Source organism: Patella vulgata, chromosome 2 (genome assembly GCF_932274485.2).
Source record: "Patella vulgata chromosome 2, xgPatVulg1.2, whole genome shotgun sequence".
Taxonomy (NCBI): domain Eukaryota; kingdom Metazoa; phylum Mollusca; class Gastropoda; family Patellidae; genus Patella; species Patella vulgata.
The window spans coordinates 214,201-236,528 of NC_065880.2; the positions used below are offsets into that span (position 1 = coordinate 214,201).

At 35.7% G+C, this 22,328-nt stretch overlaps 1 protein-coding gene across 2 annotated transcripts in view; it reads left to right on the forward strand.

Annotated features, from left to right (window-relative positions):
• The window catches only part of LOC126811610 (ankyrin repeat domain-containing protein 1), a 207,289-nt gene extending 196,415 nt beyond the window's left edge, over window positions 1-10,874 (forward strand). For both annotated transcript variants that reach the window (XM_056098984.1, XM_056098986.1), the window contains 6 exons: window positions 5,584-5,643; window positions 6,098-6,133; window positions 6,429-7,623; window positions 8,258-8,374; window positions 8,576-8,678; window positions 9,174-10,874. In XM_056098984.1, coding sequence (XP_055954959.1) covers window positions 5,584-5,643; window positions 6,098-6,133; window positions 6,429-7,063 — 731 coding nt within the window. In that variant the 3' untranslated portion in view covers window positions 7,064-7,623; window positions 8,258-8,374; window positions 8,576-8,678; window positions 9,174-10,874. The remainder of the gene's footprint in view (window positions 1-5,583; window positions 5,644-6,097; window positions 6,134-6,428; window positions 7,624-8,257; window positions 8,375-8,575; window positions 8,679-9,173) is intronic.
• Window positions 10,875-22,328: the final 11,454 nt, after the last annotated feature.

Below are 22,328 nucleotides of genomic sequence, written 5' to 3' on the forward strand. Positions count from 1 at the left end.
GTCTCACAATATGACTAATAGTAATAGCGCTTAACAAATTGACAGATCATTACAAGTTCAATATAGCCAAACGTAACACACGCATTCCACGACAAGCTTGCAATAAAAGGCAGTACAAATCGATAAATATAGTACACACAAAGAATAGTCTTTTCCGAAATACAAGTATACGAATTAATAACTATTCAGTTGTTGATGACTCTTTGAGATGAGATGACTCGTCAAAGAGGACTTCCAAAACATGGATCAGTGTTGAATTAAGATTCAGATCAGAATTAAATTTCGTTAGGATATCAATGACGAATAATTTTCAGTTATGATTAGAGATTCAAACGGTGTGATTTACCATAAGCAAAGTTTTTAGTATTTGTGTTTTTGAAAATAAAATCATTTCATTTATCAGTTTTCATATCAAGATCATTAATGCGCCACACTGGGGCAGTAATTAATTTATCGATCAAGCCCAAAGCCTGGCACTCTATGATATAGCAAGGTTTTAATATCTAAAAATATGTTCTGGGTTAATCTGTTTTCTCTTCCAAATCACCAAGAAAATATATTATGCTTAGCCATACGATTTAAAATGGCGGCCCTGTGGAAAAGATTATTGGCGTTAGCGACAATTGTGAAATATTAAGGGACTTGAGATATAACTTAAAACGTAAATAAAAACCCGACTTTTCCTCCCCACCCTATGTAAAGGCTTTAAAGAAACAATCGGACACACCCAGATCCGTTTCACAAAAATGAAAAATCGGTTTTAAACGTTTGGGCCAAATTCGTTTTAAAATACAGTTCCTAAAATTTCTTTAATTCAGTCGCACTTTTATCGGCCAAACCATTTCATAGATGAAGACGGCAAACGAACTGATTTATATTTAAGTGAATGTTTCGCTCTGAATCTGATAAACTGTCCAGATGCATCGTTTGTTCGTTCCTGGAGTATTACGTCCACTTCCACCTAAGGTGATATCGCAAACAAACCAGATGCATGGATGTAATTTAGTTTTATCCCAGCTACACTTAAGAATAACCAACCAATCACAGATAACCTGATAAACAACCTTTTCAGAAGAAGACAGTCTTCAAAACTGAAAGACTTCAATCAGTTTTCCTATTCAATTATACGAGTAATATTGAGAACTAAACCCACATAAAGACTAAAACATTTCCACCATAATCCTAACAATACAATTCTAGATGCATACAATATATAATCCACCACCAAAACATTTATACAAATTTATATTGGCTTAAAAACAAAACTATACTTATTCAAAAGGTTCATTCCCATATCGCCGACTCACCGAGTTTTAGGGGAAAAATTTTGGTCGACGTTATGGGAATGAGTGGCCAAGAACAATAGACCCAAGCTGAAGGATAAACCTCATTAAGCAGATAATTTTGGGAGCATTTATTTTTTTTTTAATTTATAATACATAACATAACACAATTTTAAATTTTTGCACGCAGTCCAAAATTCTAATAAATTCAGTCTTCCTTGTTCATATCTAGAACATCGTTATGCACTCTAAGGAGTGCGGTTTCAGTGCTATGCCCCTCTCGATAAGCAGACTGGAATTTACCGACCAGTGAGTTTCGATTGAGATAATCTATTATTTGAGATAAAATGATCTTTTCAAGCAATTTTGCTAAAAATGAAATATTTGACACTGGTATATAACTTTTGAGTGCATTACGGTCAAGACTTGTTTTTTTAATCAGAGGTCTTACAATGGCCTCCTTACAGTCATCCGGAAAATACCAGAGGAGAGCACATCATTTATAATAATCGTCAAAGCTGGTGCTATTTCATCCTGACACTCTTTTAGTAGTTTTGTAGGAATTGGGTCCAGAGCACATGACTTACACTTCATTCGACACACCACTGATATTACATCATTCAATGGCTCAAAAGCAGAGAAATTACACTTGGGTGGGACATTAATGTCAGTGTAAGGGGGGGAGTCAACAAACTTTTCACGAATTTTAATAATTGTTTCGGCAAAAAAGTCAATAATGGTCTGTGGTAAAAATCAATTTCAGTGAACTATATTAATAATGACTGGTCCCTGCCTCATTAACGCTTTTAATCCGTTTTAATCCAATCAAAGGGTGCCGCGGTCGACTTTCCAAAACTCGGTGAGTCGGCGATATGGGAAGACCCCATTCAAAACACCAACTAATAAAGACACGGCCAGGCCATTCATTAACAACTTACAATTGACAGTCTCAAAACACAACCGTTACAATTCGCATTGTGACGGCTTCGTTAGATCATTAACCCTTTCGTGGCCGATGGGTCAGAAATTGGCTGAACACCATAAAAAGACAATAATGGTGGATTTTAACGAAATTGCTTTGCAGGGGACAGTGTTTAGTGGTTCGGAGATGATGAAAAACTGGGCCTGTGTACATTTTGTTGTGCACGTAAAAGAACCCTTGGCAGCTGGACGTCGAAAAAGAGTAAAAGAAAACGCCGCTGGCCGAACAAAATCTCCCTCGTAAGATGGCTGTATAAATTACAGTGTAGCGGTTATTATTTTAAAATATCTCCAATAATATTCATCCAAACGTTACCATTTTTCGATATGACAAGTACCATATATAAATATATTTAATACTCGTATGACATTGAATGATATCAATAACAGAAACAACAAATGCCATATTTCGGTTCTACATTTTATATTAAAAACTGCTACATATAGGTTACATAGTTACAAGCATTATAATAAAGTCATTCTCTCAAACTCCATTCAGCCAAACTCGGCGAGTCTGCTGATAGAGAAACGCTACATCCTCTCCCTTCGAGAACTACATGGCTGTCTGCCATAGCGTCCAAATCCAGTTACTTGTTTATGCCGAGATTTCCGCTACTAATTATTCAATTGGCCAAATATTACGTAATTTTAATCATGTGGTTGGTCATGCCTCATGCCTTGCATACCAATAGGGTCTCATTACCAAATTTGGTCAACAGGTCACATGCCATTAAGATGACGTATGATAAATGTGTTTATTAACCTATAGTTCAATTCATGTATCATATCAGCACAGATTTCCCTTCTGTTTTCCTCACAATATTTCATAACCAATTTAATTTGCGTTTTAAATAAACTCATACCATAACTAATATACTGACAATGGAGAATAGAAATAAAACATATGTAATTATCAAATTATAACTCATATTCTCTGGTGCACTTATATTCGTCTAATACAATTTCGCATAAATTATCAAATAGTATTACAGTATATATAACATTAGGACTCAAAGTATTTTTGGTGTAAAAGTGTAAGGGTCTATCTACCTAATTTTATGTATGGGTCCAAGTTTTCTTCTAGTGACCTCAGCCCTGTCGTGGAGAGTGGGTATAGAGATCAGTTGATTTCTTCTTTTTTTTTTTTTTTTTTAAAAATGTAGTTTTCGTTGCTTTAATTACGCATGTAATAACTTTGTTTTGGATAATTTATTCTTCTTCAGGGCGAAAAACATTGACCTGTAGAATCATAAGAATCATTGAAAAAAACATTGCATTTTTCAGCTATTTTGGTGACCATTATTAAATTCTGGCAACCATTTTTTTTTATCAGTATGTGAATTTCCCGAAAGTTTTAAATCAGAGGTTAGGTCACGATCTTGATAGCCTACATGAAGAACACATTATGCTCTGAAACCAACAGAAGTTAAGGTTCTATTTAATCATTGGAAATTAATTGACCCCTGCTCTTATGATTGTGATTGAGGGTGACAACTGATCTTGATATTTTGTTAATACGGTTACGTGCAATCATGTTTATTCCGATAGGTACATATTAATTTCAATGTTTTCTTCTCATAAGTCAACAAAATTTCGAAATCTCACAAAATATTCAAGTTTTATTATTTTTCAACATTTCAACAATAAATCATCTATAACATCTTTCAACATCTGATAAATATAAATTTCTTCTGGCAGAGAGACTGAGTGAATGAGATTCGCTGTAAAATAAAACAATAGAAACATTTTTAAGTAGCCTATCACAAATCAAAAGAGTTTCATGGATTATTTATCGTCAATAGGCCTACAATATGTAGTTATCTCTCTTGAATCAATATTTCTCAACTTTTTGTCTGTTATTCTATAGCAAAATGGTCCTGCAGGGGTCAGAGATCAAATCACAAAATTTTCCAACAACTTGATATTTTACAGTTTGTCTACGAAGCTTTTATACCTTAATTCTAAAAAGGAATGGTCTAAATGGATGAGCATATTTAACCGGTGACTTTTCCTGAATTCAAAACCTAGGCTATTCATCTATTATATAAATTTCTACAATTTTCAATATCTCTCAACAGTGTTGTGCCTTGATTTCCCAAAAATTCAATACGACTGTGTTGCTAAGCAACATCATACGGTTCTGGTTCTAGCCTACTAACATTGCTCAAATAATTTTTTTTTATACCGGTAGGAGTCATTATGCATAATGATGACAGCAATATTCAAAAATAGTATAATCTGATTCGAAAGATGAATATTTACAAATGACCAATCAAACAAATCAAGCTAAATTGTATTTTATTTTAATAATTGTCAGGGAAATACGTCGATCTGGCCTTCAAATAATCTTAAACAATCACGTATGGTGTGTGTATGAAATAATTAGTACTGGGTATTTATGTTGTTTTTTCCAACACATTATTAGGTCCAACACATATTTAAACGAAGAAATTTACCTAGCAAAGATTTTGGGTTATTTTTGGACATTGCACTGGTCCTGTCTCGAAACTCCAAGGGGGATCCGACAGTCAGTGCTCTCTATTTTAAGTATTTAGATACAATTCAGTATATGACCCCAGAATGATAACAAATCAAGAAAGCAGTGATTTTCTAGACTGAAAATATACATTTTTAAAAATGGCTAATCTGATCTGCGATAACTTGTCAATTATTGAAAAATAGCACATGGCGTCAATGTTTTTAACGTTCTAATTCAATTACGTCTTTTGGCAAACGACCGTCGTCAAGTGACGTCATTCAGCAGACGACAGTCAACAAGAGATTTCATTTAGCAGAAGAATGTTGTGAAGACAGGTTGACTCAGTTGCAGAATTTTTTTCTTTCTTGTACATAATCTTGTACACGGAAATGTGGTCATATTACCGTTCGGCTATCAATCCGTCCGTCGTCCACAATTTAGTGAAACGATGAAGTCTATTTAATTACTTCAAGACTTAGTAGACTAGAGATGGTCGGTGTTTCACATTAGGCCTATAGCCTATCTATATGATATGGTTGAACCTTGTGAAAGCTGTAACGACTAAAGTATGTTTAATACATAGGTACGGTAGCCTTTATTTATAATCACTTGGTTTGATTACAATCTGTTCTGTGTCTTGTCAGAGTGGGGTTGTCTTCTGGGCTTTTATCAAATCTGGTCGTATATATATTGTCGTCACCCCAACGTGCGAATTCGCCTCCCGTGCGCCCCCTCCTGCCTGTGGTCCCTGGATCCGCTCTTTTGTTTCGTTGTCTGGCAGCCTATCTATGTTTAAATAGTACGGTTCAGCACTTACTAATATATATGTTTCTATTACAGATACGGATGATACAGATCACTTACTAATAGATGAAGAAAGCAAAGGGATGACAATTCCAGGTATGTCATTACGTTTTAGCCATTTTAATTTTAATTAATAATTAAAGAAATGGCAAGTAAGAGTGAATTTAGGGGTGGGGCAAACGCTGCGCCCCCCCCCCCCCCCGCCACTATGTCGATCCAGTGGACGCACTTTAAAACAGATTCTTGTCTCACTCAGGTCACTGGAAAAATGGTATTCCGGGTTTCTAGTTTTCGAAATTTTCCGCAATGGTCGCTGGATCCGCCCTTGGTGTGCGTATGTTTCGTTGTCTGGCAACCCATCTTTGTTTACATGGTACGGTTCTTCTGTACTTACTAATATATCTATCTTAGGAGGGGGTGCTCCTACGACTTCGCCGCGTGCGCCCCCTCCTGTCCATGGTCCCTGGATCCGCCCTTGGTGTGAGTTTGTTTCATTGTCTGGCAACCTATCTTTGTTCTGTACTTACTAATATATATGTTTCTATTACAGATACTGATGAAGAAAGCAAAGGGATGACAATTCCAGGTATGTCATTACGTTTTAGCCATTTTAATTAATAATTAAAGAAATGGCAAGTAATTTTCTAGTTGAAGTGTTTTTAAGCCAGGGTTGTATATCTTTCACATGTTGTGACAAACCATGGTCAAGGGTTATAAATATAATTAAAATAACTCAGGTGTATATCCTACTCGAAATTACCCCACCTGTACGTTCAGACAACAAAGATAACCTAGTTTAAAGATGGCCAGGGTTTTTAACCACCATCAGAACGATATATATGAACAGGTAATCAACTAGTATGAATATTATATAATTTCAGATGATGTTAAATATAGTCAGACATCTATACAAAACAATATGGCCACCACCATCACATCAACAACTCCATTATTAAACCAACCATTTGTTACACAAGATGTAAAAACAACTAACTATAATAAAACAACCGACAACAATAAAATGGACTGGGAATCAATACGTAGAACTTGTGAATATGGTACACTTGATGATGTCAACACTTTAATACATCAAAATATCGATTTAAATATTCCTGTCGATGATTATAATAGGACACCAGTATTTTATTGTGTATGGTCTAACAAACAGCCGTTAGATAAGATACAGTTACTCTTCTCTGCCGGTGCCATGTTACATCTTAAGACTCGTTATGGTCGTAGTTTATTACACTGGGCGTGTCAGTATGGTACAATAGACTGTGTAAGATATTTATTGGAACAAGGACTTCATACAAATGATAGGGATGATTATAATAAGACACCAGTATTTGATTGTCTTAGGTCTATCAAACAGCCGTTAGATAAGATACAGTTACTCTTCTCTGCCGGTGCCATGTTAGATGTTAAGAATGATGGTGGTAGTTTATTAGACCATGCTCGTGTGTTAGGTAAAATAGAATGTGTATCATATTTACGTGAATTAGGCCTTGATAAATAGAATATAAATGTCAAGTGTCGTGATTATGGTAGTTTATTAGACTGGACTCGTCGGTGGCGTAAATCAAAATGTGTATCATATTTATTTTAAATAGGCCTTGATAAATAGAATATAAATAATCATACAACATCTTTATTTTACTTGTTAATAATTCTGTTAGAACTAAATGATGAAGATGTTTTATTTTGATGTAAATTTTTAAATTTTGTTATAAACCATTTTCTGTCAATCAACAACATTCTGTACACAGACTGGCTACCTGTCAGCCATTAAAACTAGTAACACGTCATTACAAGTTTTTACAACGTCATTGGTTATTACGTCACAAGTCAATAGGTCACGTTAAATCTATTTATAAACAAATTGAAAGTAGTATTACCAGGTTGAATAACAGGAATAGAAAATCAACTGATGTGATGTTTTGGTGGTCATCAAAGTCAACTTTAACCCAATATTGTTTTAAATAACAACACAATGAATTATATTAACCAAGAGATATGATTGGAGAGGAATAGAATAATATTTGAAATGATGTTGAAAGAATATATTTACTATAGAAGGTAAGAAAAATTGATTTATTTTTCATTTTATAAATTGACATCCACTTTTCTCATGTCAGACTCGGGGTTAAATGATTAAAGCCTATTTGATTTCTAGAATATATCTCTCCAGATTTCTTTGTTTATATTTGTTGTTGTTTACCAGTAATCAAATGGAACTTGATTCTGTCTATCTTGACATAGACTCGTTATTTACGATTTTATTTAGAAATATTTTTTTTTGAATGGAGTGATACGGCAGACAAGTTTTAAATTCTGGTTTAGGGGGAGATTTACTATATTACTTAGAAATATTTGTAAATTGTTTATATTGAGTGATGGATAAGGCAGACTAATTTAAGGGGAGATAAATCAAAATAGAGTTATCCTTTGTGGATGATATAGAAATAGGATTTAATCCATTTGACCAACTGGTACTATTAAACAATTAGAATTTCTAAGAATTTAACCTTAAAATACAATAAATACAGTAACATTGATAGTTGTTATGTGTAAAAACACTACAAAATATATGTAAAAAATTGGAATAATGTTATAAATTGTATAAACAATACCTTGATAAGTTTTTAGCATCTTGTAAATATTCTCTCCATTATCTATGGAAGAAAACCTATGTTTTGTTTATGTTTTTCAGAGCTGCTGTATTCGAACATAAACCGTCATTAAAAGTTGTTTGTGATTATTTGATACGTGATTGTGTCAAGAGATATCCACTAGAAAACTGTCCACTGTTTTAGCTGAAGATCCTGAGGTAATGGTTTCTATATTTTGTCTAATAACCAAAGCGTATTAATTCCCTAACAACAAACTTGACAAAGACTGTATAATATTAATAATGGTTTAATCTAGGATGCAGCCGTTTATTATAAACTAGTTGAAAACACAAAAACTATTAAATCCAAAACTTTAAGTCAGAACAATTAGATAATGTGTGAAAAATATTTTATTTCAGAATCAATTGAAAGGTCGTAAAAATCAGATAGAGAGAGTTTATTGTGGTCATCTGTTTCATAATGGTTGTTTAGATACGTACATGAAAACACCTTCATTTATAGGTAAATATTTATAATACTGCTGGAAGTCATGGCGACCGTCTTCATTACCTCAGTTGGTGAAGAAAACTAAAACTTTACACCTGCTTAAATGATATGTTTATTTAGTGTTACTTGTGTCTTCTATTCGTTTTGTTTAATTTTTAAATTTGCTCGATATTCAAACCACGGATCTCACTTTAGATAGTTGACTGAAAATTAAAAGTGTATTCTGTTATTTGACTGAGTCAGAAACGCAAGGCTCCATATTGTACACATTGTCGTGCACGTAATAGAACCCTTGACAGACAGTTGGAATGTCGTGGAAGACTAGATGGGAATGTCGCTGTCTGAGTAAACTTTCCCTCATAGTACACTGTATGACGTATGTCGATCTTAATTAGTCCTGTAGAAGCAGAAAAGTAGGACGTTAAACCCCATGTCATGTTATATCACTTAATCTACATTTAAAATAAATAGTAACACATAATATAAGATTATGTTTGGGGTTTTTTTCAGGAGGTAAAAAATGTCCTTCCTGTGATAAACGAATGAAAAATGGAAAGTGTCAGCTGAAGTAATGGAGAATAGATGTGCACATAAACAAGCTAAACAAAGAGAACTAGAAGAAGTTGTAGATTTCTTTAAAAAATTGAAATAATTTAAAATATACCTCTACTTTTGTAGATAAACATACCAAATATGTATATTCCACAATCTTGGCTTCAAATTTACAAAAATATTTATTTACATTGTATTCAATGTCTGACATTTGAGATATTGAGGAATCCTTTACAAACTACAATATTGTAAAAATTGAATCTCTGGAAGGCGTGTCAGTATAAAAATATTCTGTTGAGTATTTTACAAAGATATGATAAATTAAAAACGTGTCAATATTCGGAATCTTCTACAGATGATATAAATGGGGTATGATCAAAAGTCAAGGCCACCTGTAATCTTCTGTTTTATCCGACTTGGGAGATTTTCTAACGTTAATTTTTCTTTCTTAAATATGCAATATATTGTAATATATAGAATCCGGTCTTTTATATAGGCCTATTGTAATATTTGATATAAAACTTACAAGTTCTACTTACTTGTTAGCCTCCATCTTGTGTCACGTCCATCTTAGCACCGACTTCTCAGATTGTTACATATATTTCTATTTGATCATTGTTAACACTAGTATTTCATCTTGGTTGTTATAATAATTATGTTTTATAACCAGAGTCCAGCTATGTGGTTTTTACTGCGAGAACTTCGCTTTTCCACATTAAACAATGGATTCTTTTTCCCACAGGGTTTTTTTTCAATCCGCTGCGATGGCATCAAACAGCTGGATCTCCTATTTTAACTTGTTTTAATTATGACAGCGATGTTAAAACTGTGTTTTAAAGTGACTTTTAGATATACAAGAACTTTTTATTATTTAGTGTTTTTACCTATTTTCTATATATTACTCATTCACATGTAAATAACTTAATTAAACCAACCTGTCCATTAAATATCGTGCAATAAACAACAATGTCCTAAGGGCAGATAACTGTTCGTTGTATTAATATGTAACCAAGAGATAAAACCGAAACTTTTTAACAACTAAGGTATATTCACAACCTTTTAACTAATTAGAAAGGTGAGAATCGTGGCCGTGATGGAACTTGGTCATACATGTTAATGTTACAAATGTCATCATTAATCGGCAGAATATGCCGCCATTTTCACCGGGTTAACCAATGTGCGACGTCAAGGACGTTAAGGGTTTGTGAACGTTATCTTCCATATTTAATATATTATAGAATGATTTACTAACTGTATTTTATTGTTATTCATGTCATGACATAACCTTGAAATAAAGGAACGGGCATATTGAACGTATTATTAGTCTTAGTCGTTAGACATTGAAGGAGGAAAACAACAGAATATAAGACGCCAGCTCGGAGATCCTGACAAGTCCAGCTATTTGGCTATCCCACTCTCCCATCCCCACATTTATTTTATAGTAGACATCGATACGGACAGGGTGTCGATAACCTTACAATATAAGATTTAGATAAAGAGCTGACAGTTCTTGCTATAATAGTTCTTGTTGCTTATGGTGGGCCTATAGGAGGCGTGATTCAAGCTCCTGTCTGTTTTAAAAATATTTTTTATCATTTTTATACTCATCTCATAAATTATAAATATTATTTATTAGTTAATAAACAATTAAATATTGTTTTTAAATCATTTATATATAATGAAAAATCAACATCCATATGTATACATATTGGTGTGCACGTAAAAAACCCATTGACAGTTGGAAATCGAGAAAGAGGTTCATGGAAAGGCCACTGTCTGGGTAAAATTCTCCTACCTCACATTGTCCATAAAACCATAGAAATAAACATTACAATATGTTTTTTTGCTAACTGTCAGTCTTTTTACACGCTTGCCACTGTGTTCACGACTAGACGTGGGTTTTTCATACAACCCAATCTACTTGTCAGCCAAAAAGGTGAAGATCAGGCTTGGTATTTTCATTATATAACTGGTTTTCTAGTTTAGATAACGCTGGTACGAAATATTTTGCCTTGGTTTACTTATCAGTAGGCCACGGGTTTGATTTTTATGGAAGGGAACAGTGTCTAGTCATTCGGGTGGGACAAAAAACGCTGCTGTCCGGACAGAACAGTGAACCGGTAAACCTGATTTCACTTGAATTGGGCCAGGGCTTGGATTTTATTTTAATTATCTGGATTATTATAGGAAATACGTCCACATAACAGCCATGTCTTGACAGCTTCTGATCCGAAAGCAAAACATTAATAATGTTAAACAAATTTGACATGGTTGCCTTCAACCTCTATCCTGTTCGGAAAAGAAGAGTGACTCGGGAACAGAATGTCCCAAAACTGAATATTTATAGGATTCGTCATCCTTTTATACCAGATGTGGAACAAAATCATTCAAAACCACAGCCTCTAACTGTGGGACGGAAGGTTATGGAATGCCGAGTATCGATTTTGTCCTCCAATGACTTCAATACTTCATAGTAAATTCGAAAGAGAATCTGTTAGAACATCGGTGTAGGACGCAGGGCCTGGCAAGGACAGGGCCTAGTGTTGTAGGACGCAGGGCCTGGCAAGGACAGGGTCTAGTGTTGTAGGACGCAGGGCCTGGCAAGGACAGTGTCTAGTGGTGTAGGCCGCAGGACCTGGCAAGGACAGGGTCTAGTGGTGTAGGACGCAGGGCCTGGTTATCTAGCTGTTTGGATGGGACAAAAAATCGAGATCCCGTGTACAAATAGGCAGACACGTAAAAGAACCCTTGACAGTTGAAATTCGAAATAAGAGTAGACTGTAGCCTCTTATACCACACTGTAAGGTGTAAACTGGTCTTCATTATTCCAGATATTAAACCCCATTTCTTTAAGCAGCAATCGAGTCACAAGATTTATGACAAATGGGCGGGGGGGGGGTAACTCTAAACGGTAAGGTCATGCAACGCTGAATATGGATAGGATTCGTCCTCTGATGACCCCAGGGCAGTTGGATGGTCAAACACTTCCAGTTGCCATGGTTTCGATACCCCACATGCACGTAAGTAAGGTTACCTGTGCAACCTCGTTGGTTTTCTATGAGTCTTCCGGTTACATGAAATTAGATCACATGTTAGTCCCTAAATGTCATGGTTTAAACCCTGTTTATCTTTCTTCCTCGTGCATAGGGGTACGGCCAGGGGGTGGGTGGGGCAAAATGACTTTTCGGGCAGACAAGTAAAGTAAACACAGAAATTGTTATTAAATCTAGGTGGCAAACAAAAGTGCCCGAACTCTAATAACACACTAATTTGACACCAAATAATTACACCTCTAACTGCATGCTGGCCACAAACGGTGCCATCTTTAGTTTATTTTATCGCTGATAGATGGCCCTGGGATAGCCTGGTACAGAATCAACATGTCAGCCCCCCAGTGGACGTAGGCGAGTTTGACTTTCCGACTGGCAAAGTGCTATATCAGTTTAGTAAAATGTTTGTTCCAGAACATGTATTTTTCAAAGAATAAGAAATAAACGTGGCAACAATGCATACAGTAGTGACCCTATACATGCCATATATATGTTACCGGTATGCACCAAGATGCAAGCTCGAAACATATTCTTCCAGGGGGGTCACGGTGGCTTGGTTGGCAAGACGCTGACTCGCTAGCCTGGAGGCCGTGTGTTCAATCCCTGCACTGGCATGGAAAGTTCATCCAGATTTTCCGGCGTGGTTCCCTCTTGTCAGTGGTGCAGGATGGAGGGCCTGACAAGGAAAGCTGTGTCTAGTCGTTCGGATGGGACGAATAACCGATGTCTCGTGTATACATTGGCGTGCACGTAAAAGATCCCTTGACAGTTGGAATTCGATATAAGAGTAGGCCGTAAGATCAGTTTGCAGTTTGAATTCGATAAAAGAGTAGGCCGCTGTCCGGGCAAAATTTCCCTCATAGCACACTGTATTGTGTATGCTCGTCTTCATTAGGCCAGTTAGAAACAGAGCAGTAGGACGTTAAACCCCATTTCATTTCATGTCTTCCTCTGTTGCGATGGGACATCCAGCTGCTCTACTATGACTGTCATAAGCATAGAGATAAGATAGGTGGAGGCTACTGCTGGCCTGGTATATGCCTTGCTTGTGGGGCAGAGAAAATCCCTTTGTTGTAGTTTCTCCTCAAGTTCAGACAATCAGACATTAGTAATGTTAGTGCAATGTCTTCTGTTTGGATTGGCCAAACATCCGCACACTGCTAAAAGTTGATAAAATTGTTGATAAAATTCACAGCATGTCAATGTTACATCTGAGCACGACAAGTATTTTCCACTTTTGTCTTCAATTCCTTCCATTTTGTGCATAGTTGCATCAGATGTGTGTCCCTACCGCCACCCAGGGCTGCATGGTGGCATCAGTTGTGTGCCCCATTCACCACCCAGAGCTGCATGGTGACCCCCCCCCCCACCTAAACTCCCAATTTAGGAACCATAATTGAAAAACGGGTATTGGATATGTCTAATAATGTGAAAATACATGTCTGGTTGGAATTTGACATTTCTGGTAAAAGAACAAATTGCTCTATGCAAGAAAGGGTTAAAACTATAGCTTCTATTCACAACGTTGTCGGAAAAGGGGACGAGGAAAGTCACGCAACGCTGACCGACAGACAGGGTGACGACTATATACGCCTGGGCGGTCCCTGGGCCCTCGCCTCAAGTCCTAGAATGGTAGCCACCCCAATATAAAAATTGCTTCCGCCGGCCCTGTAGAACACAGATCCTATTTCTATTTATAGTTCAAATTTCTTTTATTAGTCTCCGAGACATTTTAAATAAACCACATTATTTTTAAAATACTCGTATTGTTTAGGAAACTTGATGCGAGGTTTGCACTGAATTATGAGGAGATATCACATTGTATGGCGTATACCCGTCATCATTAGTCCATTTTGAGCAGAACGGGAGTTTAAAAATCCTATTTCATTTCATTTCCATCAATTTTAAAATGTCTATAATTTGACATTTGTGTTGATTGGTGAATCAATGAAAAATACCATATTAAAGCAATGGTTATATAAATATGTTTTTATTGTATTTTTTCTATGTCTGTAAAAATGTCTGTAATTTGATATTGTTGTTGATGTTGGTGAATAAAGCAACACTTGTCAATGGTTATATAAATATGTTTTTATTGTATTTTTATTTATTGTTTGTAAGATTTGTGTTTATTTTGTGTTGATATAATTCCAACAATTATGCTGTTGTTTGACGGGAAGTAATCCAGGATACTGCTTAGTCAGTCAGCGTCTTACACACTTAACCACCGGGGCTACCATATTGCTTAAATTATATTTCTCAATTGAGAACGTTCAGAACCCATTGTTGTAAAACTATTTAAACATACATTATGCAAGAGCTAAATCGGATTATTGCAAGTCTTAATTTAGGCTTCAGATGTTATAAAAATTATAAATTAGATCTTTATTTAAACAACAAGCCCAAAATCAACTCTGTAGACCCACGGATGGCTCGGCTACAGCTCGGATTTAAATAGGATTTCACTAATTGATTAAATCAAATATGGGGCAACCTGATGAAAATACGTCAGTTAGATCGAGGCTAAATGATAGAGCGTTTCCGTATGCCATTGAAAACTTTACTTGATAATCGAGATATGTAGGTGGAGTTAACGCCTGTCAATCAAACGATCGGCGAAGGTGAAGACGCATTTCGCTACCATTTCTAGTCAAATATTACAACGATGATAACTATGTTCAGAATAAAGTAATTTGACTGAAATTTTCAATATATTCTTCTTTCATCATCTACTTTTGAACTGTTATAGCAAGAATGGCCAACTCTCTATAAAAATCTCCCATAATGTATCTTTAACCAACCAACTATTTAGTCAATAATCTCAAGCAATCTTTGCGATGTTATATTGTGTACCCAATCCACTGTTCACAAGCCTTTTGTCGGGCTATAACATGGAATCTACGGGCGTACAGACCCGATAGATGTTATAGTTGCAGTGCAGATATGAAATGCACGAAAAATTCCAGTTTACAGTGGCGGATCTTGGATCTTGGATCTTTCCGTGTACCCCCGCCCCCCAGCCCCTAAGAAAGATTGGAAAATTGGACTGCCCAAAACGCGTTTTTCGTTTTCCTGTTACTCCAGCACGTGAATACAGCAAGGGGTTTAATGTCCTACTTATCTGCAGCCTACTCTTATTTCAAATTCCAACTGTCAAGGGTTATTTTATATATACTGAAGTCCAAAAGAAAGTATACACACTAAAAATATGACTAAGTTTTGTTTAAATCAAAAAAATGTGATAAAACTACACTGAACATGTCTGGTGCTTCCAAACTCAATATTTCTAAGCAAATAAAAGGCAAAACAAATGAACATTGTACCCAAATACCGAATACAATGGAAAAACGACTTTGTTTGAAACAGGACGAAATGAACAGTGTATACTTTCTATTGGACTTCAGTATAGTAATAGATTATAGCAGAGGCGCTAGCCTCAGACCTGAAAATAAAATTGAAAATCTCCAAATATAAAACTGAAAGAATACATTGAATTCGGGGAGAAAATTGATATGGACACCTTGTGGTCGAAGGAAAGGGCCCTTGAATCGCCCGGATAAATTCAAGCAAAGCACTTCGCAACAGCGTTAGGTAAACCAATTAAAATACCAAGCCCGACCTTCACCTGTCCGGCTGACAAGTAGTTTGGATGGTATGAAAAACAGAGGTCTAGTCGTGAACACAGTGGCAAGATGTAAAAAGACTGCTGACATTCATTTAGCAAAAAAACATATTGTAATGTTTATTTCTATGGTTTTATGGACAATGTGAGATAGGAGAATTTTACCCAGACAGTGGCCTTTCCACGAACCCCCTTCCTCGATTTCCGCTGTTTTCTTTACGTGCACACCAATATGTATACATATGGATGTCGGTTTATTCATTATATGTAAATGATTTAAAAACAATATGACATTTTTTTATTTACTGATAAATAATATTTATAATTTGTGCGTTGAGTGTAAGAATTATAAAAATGTTTTGAAAACATATAGACAGGAGCTTGAATCACGCCTCCTATAGGCCCACCAGAGGCAACAAGAACTGATATAGCGAGAACCGTCAGCTCTTTATCTAAATCTTATATTGTAAGGTTATCGACACCCTGTCCGTATCGATGTCTACTATAAAATAAATGTGGGGATGGGAGGGGAGGATCGCCAAATAGCTGGACTAATAATACGTTCAATATGCCCGTTCCTTTATTTCAAGGTTATGTCATGACATGAATAACAATAAAATACAGTTAGTGAATCATTCTATAATATATTAAATATGGGTGTCCGGCGTGATGGGAGATAACGTTCACAAACCCTTAACGTCCTTGACGTCGCACATTGGTTAACCCGGTGATAATGGCTGCATGCTCTGCCGATTAATGATGACATTTCACGGGCTGAGGATTAACTGGTTCTATGTCCACTTTTCACTAAAAATGAGATATTTGCATAAAAACTATCTTTGAATCAACAGGTGCTATGTACTGTGAGCAAGATTTAATTCAGAGGCGCCCTCTAGTTTAAATTGCCAAAAACACATAGGCTTTTGTTTAAATTTCAATCCATTCCCCCTCACAAAGTTCTATGTCCACTTTCACCAATATAATTCCTGGGTCTGGTGTCATGTGGTCTTTTGACAAAAAAGAGACACCAGCATGACTGTATTTCTAGAGCAGAAAACTCGCCGTAAGGCCCTCAGAATATTGTCCCAGAATGAAATTCTTAATCTGTTAGAAAGGTATTGATTGTTAGGCAATTTAAGACAGCTTAGGCCTAATGATTTGTTGAAACCCTATTTTTATTTTGAATGATCGTACACAGTAGTTCAGTGCATAATGATGGAGATGGAACTAGTTGACATCAAGGCCCAAGGGATCTTTTACGTATATGCCAGTCACGGGACCTCGGTTTTTCGTCCCATCCGAACGACTAGACAGCCGCTTCCTCCAGGGTAGCGAGCCAGCGCCTTACCCACTTGGCCACCGTGGCTCCCTACCATCATAGGCTTACAGTGTAATATATTTATGATCTTTATCAAATGTAGGGGAGAGCGGGGCACATTGAACCAGTTTTTTCACATACATGGTTGTCCTTCCATATCAAATGTTTTTATTAGAATATCTCTTTACTTTATTGTATTGTTTGAAGACATATCATAGTTGCTATTGTATATCACATTTTAATCCACTTGACTGTAATTGTTCAATGTACCCCGCTGTACAAAATAGTGGGGGAGGTTTAACCACATAGTGGGGCACATTGAACAGTGATAAAAATTCCATGTTAAACATAGATCTGAATTTGGATCACAAACCTAGTCAATTGTTTCGTAGTGATCTAATGAATCTGCAAACAATCAGTGTTTATTTAAGAACAAATATCCACAGATTTGACATCCGTGCAACGATCGAAACAAGCAGGTGTCCGGATTCCCTAGGCTCCTACAAATCGCCGTAAATGGCAGTTTGGTGGGATAGTGGGATCCCAGTCAACTTTTGCAGTGAATCAAACCAACATTTGTCCAATATTCTGTCTAAATTTGGACAGCCTGATTTGCTGACAAGCGACTCTTAGTCAGGAAGACCCATTGCACCCCTGTATGCCACAGCCAAGTTTCGAACGCTGCTCCCATGAAGTTTTAATTCCTTTTATATGACAGGCCTACAGAGTTGGATCAATTGATATCCTACTATTGTTTTTATTTTCAAAGATATTACAAATTATCAAATGATATATAAACTATAATGCACTGGGGTACATTGAATCATGGTTCAAAGTACTCCATTGACAGTGGTTCAATGCAATCTGCCACATCACAGTTTCATGATCAAAATTTTAAAAAAATTCAATATGCCCTCTATGGATCAACCCCCTGTTTATCTGGATTGTAGATTAGACATATATATAATGAACTGATTTTAAGTACAGGAATTGCCTAGGCTAAACAGTTAACATGTATGGAAAATGATAAGTGGAAGTAGTGCATTTTCACTTTTAAGAGCTCTTTTGAAAAAAATCATTGCCTAAAAAATAATTGACAGCATGTTGCTACTGCCTATTGACGGGGAAATAGGCCTAAGAAGTTATCTCACTTCTGTGTAGTCTTGGGTTGCCTAGTATTATTTATAAAGGAAATATCCATGGTGGTTCAATGTACCCATATGTTCAATGAACCCCGGTCTCCCCTACATCTACTCCGTGTTTAACAGATACATTACAACTTCATACAACCCTTTAATACTAATAATAGCAGCTATAAATATAGGTGTCTGTTGATCATCATTCACCTTGTTGACATCTACACCAGCATCAACTAATGTAACTACACATTGTAATAACAAATCACGTCTACCTGGTTTGTCATCATTATCATAGTAATCTAAAAGTTTATATATCAGGTTGTCCTTATAGCTATCAACACCATGTACATCTACTCCATGTTTTAACAGATATATCACAACTTCATACAACCCTCGTTCAGCAGCTATCAATATAGGTCTAACTTTATCATCATTCACCTGGTTGACATCTACACCAGCATCCAGGGGTGTAGCCACGCTGGGTGGCGCCTGGCGCTTGCGTCCGTCAGTATTTTTTGTCGCCCAGCACAAAGAAAAAATCTGTACACAAACTTGCGCTCTAAATTTACCACGGCAATTAAACGGCAAAGCCATGGTAAAAGCCGACGTACGCAAACCATGTCTGTCACGGCATAATTTATTTTTGTGTGCCATAGTAGACCCGATCATCCCAAATTAGTTTAAAGAAAGAAGTAATTGGTATTTTGTTTATTTATATTTAGAAGTTGTGTAGGTCTATTCATTTCACAATTCTACGGTCTTTTAAATTTTTATATTTGCCGTAAATAGGTCACCCAACATAATGTATATCAACAACTCCGTCTTCTAACAGACAAACCATAACTTTATAAAACCCGTATTCAGCAGCTATAGGTAAAGCTTGCATCTTATCTTGTAATGATAATATTTCTACGACTTCCTGTATATTTCCATCCTTTTCAGCTTGACGTAGTTTAAACCGCAACCTAAAATATATTAAAGATGTTGTTTTAGTTTTAAAGATGATATAAATACAATAACAATGTAAAAATTCGCCGTATTCTGTCTTATTAATCAAGAATTAATCAATACATCTATATTATAAAACAATTCTTATATTTAAAATATGTAATTGTCTAAATATACATGAATTATTTATACCGTTTAGTTAGTGTTATTAGAATCTGTCTACCAGAGATGATTTAACGAACTCTTGAATAGCCTAGATGTCGACATTAAATTCACTGTTGAATCTAGTAAGGTAAAACTAAACTGTCTCGATGTCACGGTGAATCTTTTACCGAATGGTCAAATTGAAAATGATATGTATTATAAACCGACAGACACACATCAGTATCTCAATTTTAATTCATGCCATCTTTCTCATATCAAACGTAATATTCCGTATAATTTAGCCAGACGTGTGTGCACCATAGTTTCACAATCGGATATCAAATAGATGCGCCTTAATGAGCTTAAAGGTTTTCTAAAAAAGCAACACTACCCGGCAAAACTAGTAGATGATGTCATTCGAAAAGCTTTAAGTTTAGATCAGAGCAAATTAAGGTGTCCAAAAACCCATCACAAGAAGATGGTAAATCTATAATTAATAATAATCTCCATATTCTTAAAAAAATAGCCCCATTATGGATGATGTAATAAATAAGACAAAAATAATAAATAGTTTAAAGCAGCTTGGCTAAATTACTAATCTCATCAAAATTCGAATCAACTAAAATCATACCCACAGTTAACAAGTGTAATGAATCCAAATGTAAAACGTGTTCAATCATAATTGAAGGTTCATCCATAAATATCACGGACAATTTTACATTTCATGTAAAACAACCAATGACTTGTAAATCTGTTATAATTTTCCGGGCTGTAAGGGTAGATATATCGGAAAGACCATAAATATGCTTAGATTAAGAATGAACCTCCATCGACAACATATTCTTAATCCGCTATACAGGATGATACACCTGAGCCGACCCCTCGATGTTTGTGGCAAATGCAATTTTAATGTCTTTCCGTTATATCAATTAAACAGCAAAAACAACTATCTATTAGAAGCAAAGGAATCATATTTTATTAAAAAATTCAAAATATTCCTTAATTCAAGGTGTTGCTTTTTGTTATATTAACATTGTAGTTGTGTAAATTATAAATGTTTAATTAATAAGGTCAAACCCGTCAATGGTGAGAGAGTGAAATCGTCATCTAAGGACTAACGTATGGTTCAATGTTATCTCAATAACTCGCTTGCGCGTACCCGTGGGGGCAATTGGAGGACCCGGGATAACCCATGAGATTGGACAGGCGAACCTTCTCTTTTTCACGTACAAGCAGCGAATCGAAACCACGCCACTCAATGGCAGACCTTATGATACAACGCTTTAAACAATTCGGCCACCCAACACCCGTCAGTTTTAGCCTGTCAATACGATTCGAGTTGTCTCCCTTGACCAACACGGCGTCCTACGTTAAATATTACAACTTCGATGCTACCAATACAAAATATGTCCCAGGGTAGCACCAGGGTGTTGGTAGCACTTTTAACCAGTCTAACAGAAGTATGAATTGTATTGGATAGGGTGTTATTTTTTATTTTTGAAAAGGGTCTTGGGTGAACAATTTTAAGTTATATGTAAATATTTTGGATGATGGACAATCTTTTTTTTTTTAAATTTATTTTATTTATCAAAAGGCATAGAAATATTAAAACAAATAATAAGTATTATAAAGTATAACTATATTATCCTACTAATAAATTTCACAAGGATTTTATCATCAATAATTTCTATATATGGATTTAATTGATATAAAAGTTGAAACTTGGGTAATAATCCATGATGTTTCATATAAATATAAACATTATTCATATGATCTGTTAAAACTGATTTAAATACTGCACGTATTTCTAACTTGTGATTTTGCTTTAAGAAATACAAAATTGTCTTTAGAACAGCCAATCGAGCAGCCGAGAATAAAAATACTAAAAATAAATTATCAGCTTACTTTCGGACGGGATATCCAAACATGAACCAAACCACATAATCATCTCTGCTAAACTCTTTGCTCTAAAAATTCACCTAAATCATGTCATATATGACCTCGTGTAATGATTTGACATATTTACAGTTTAGTAAGATGTGCCTCAACGTTTCAACACATTGATCTTCACATAAGGTACAAAAAGGATCGGGAACTAATTTAGCTATACACTTCTTATAATTAGTTCATTAATAATGTGTACAATCTTGTAATCAGTATCTACAAATTCAGAACATTTGGAAGGATGGAACACCGACTTCCAAACATTCGACCAATCAACATCATAACCTAATCCCCCTCCAACAATCCAGATTTTGTAGGTGTACCAGACAATATATACCTAAGAATTTTATATCCTGAACCAGATTTTATGTCGGTCAAGACAAAATCTTCATCCTGAACATTGAGAACAAAATCAACAGTGTAACTCAGATCATGTGAATCTTGAGAATTTGTATTGATGATATCAACCCACTCATTTGTCAATGCTTTTCAAAGTGCAGAATTGTGATTTTTAACCTTGACATTTTGAAGCCTCTGGAACAAGACTCTTAATTATGTGTGATTTTGTTGTTTTAGATGTCTGTTATGGAGGATTTCAAACCAGGTTATTCATTTTCTTTTAAATAGTTCCTCTTCGTCGTCAGGTGAATCGGAAACATTTTTCTCCATCTATTACTTCACGGTGGACGAAACTGGCTCGTTTGACTACGCGTAGGAAAATAAACAAGATGGCTCCAGAGTCAAGAAAGGGAGGATTTGTCCTGTATCTGATCGAAACTTCAGTTACTGAAAAAGACATTAGTTCATCTGCCACGGTACTCCTCTCCCTCCAATGCATACTGGGTTTGTCGGAGGCAGGAGGCGACGCCTTGCTTTGTTCGGGCCCGCCATACACATGACCCTGATGGCGCTGCTTTCGATTACTTCAATCTTGCTCGTTGGTTGCTC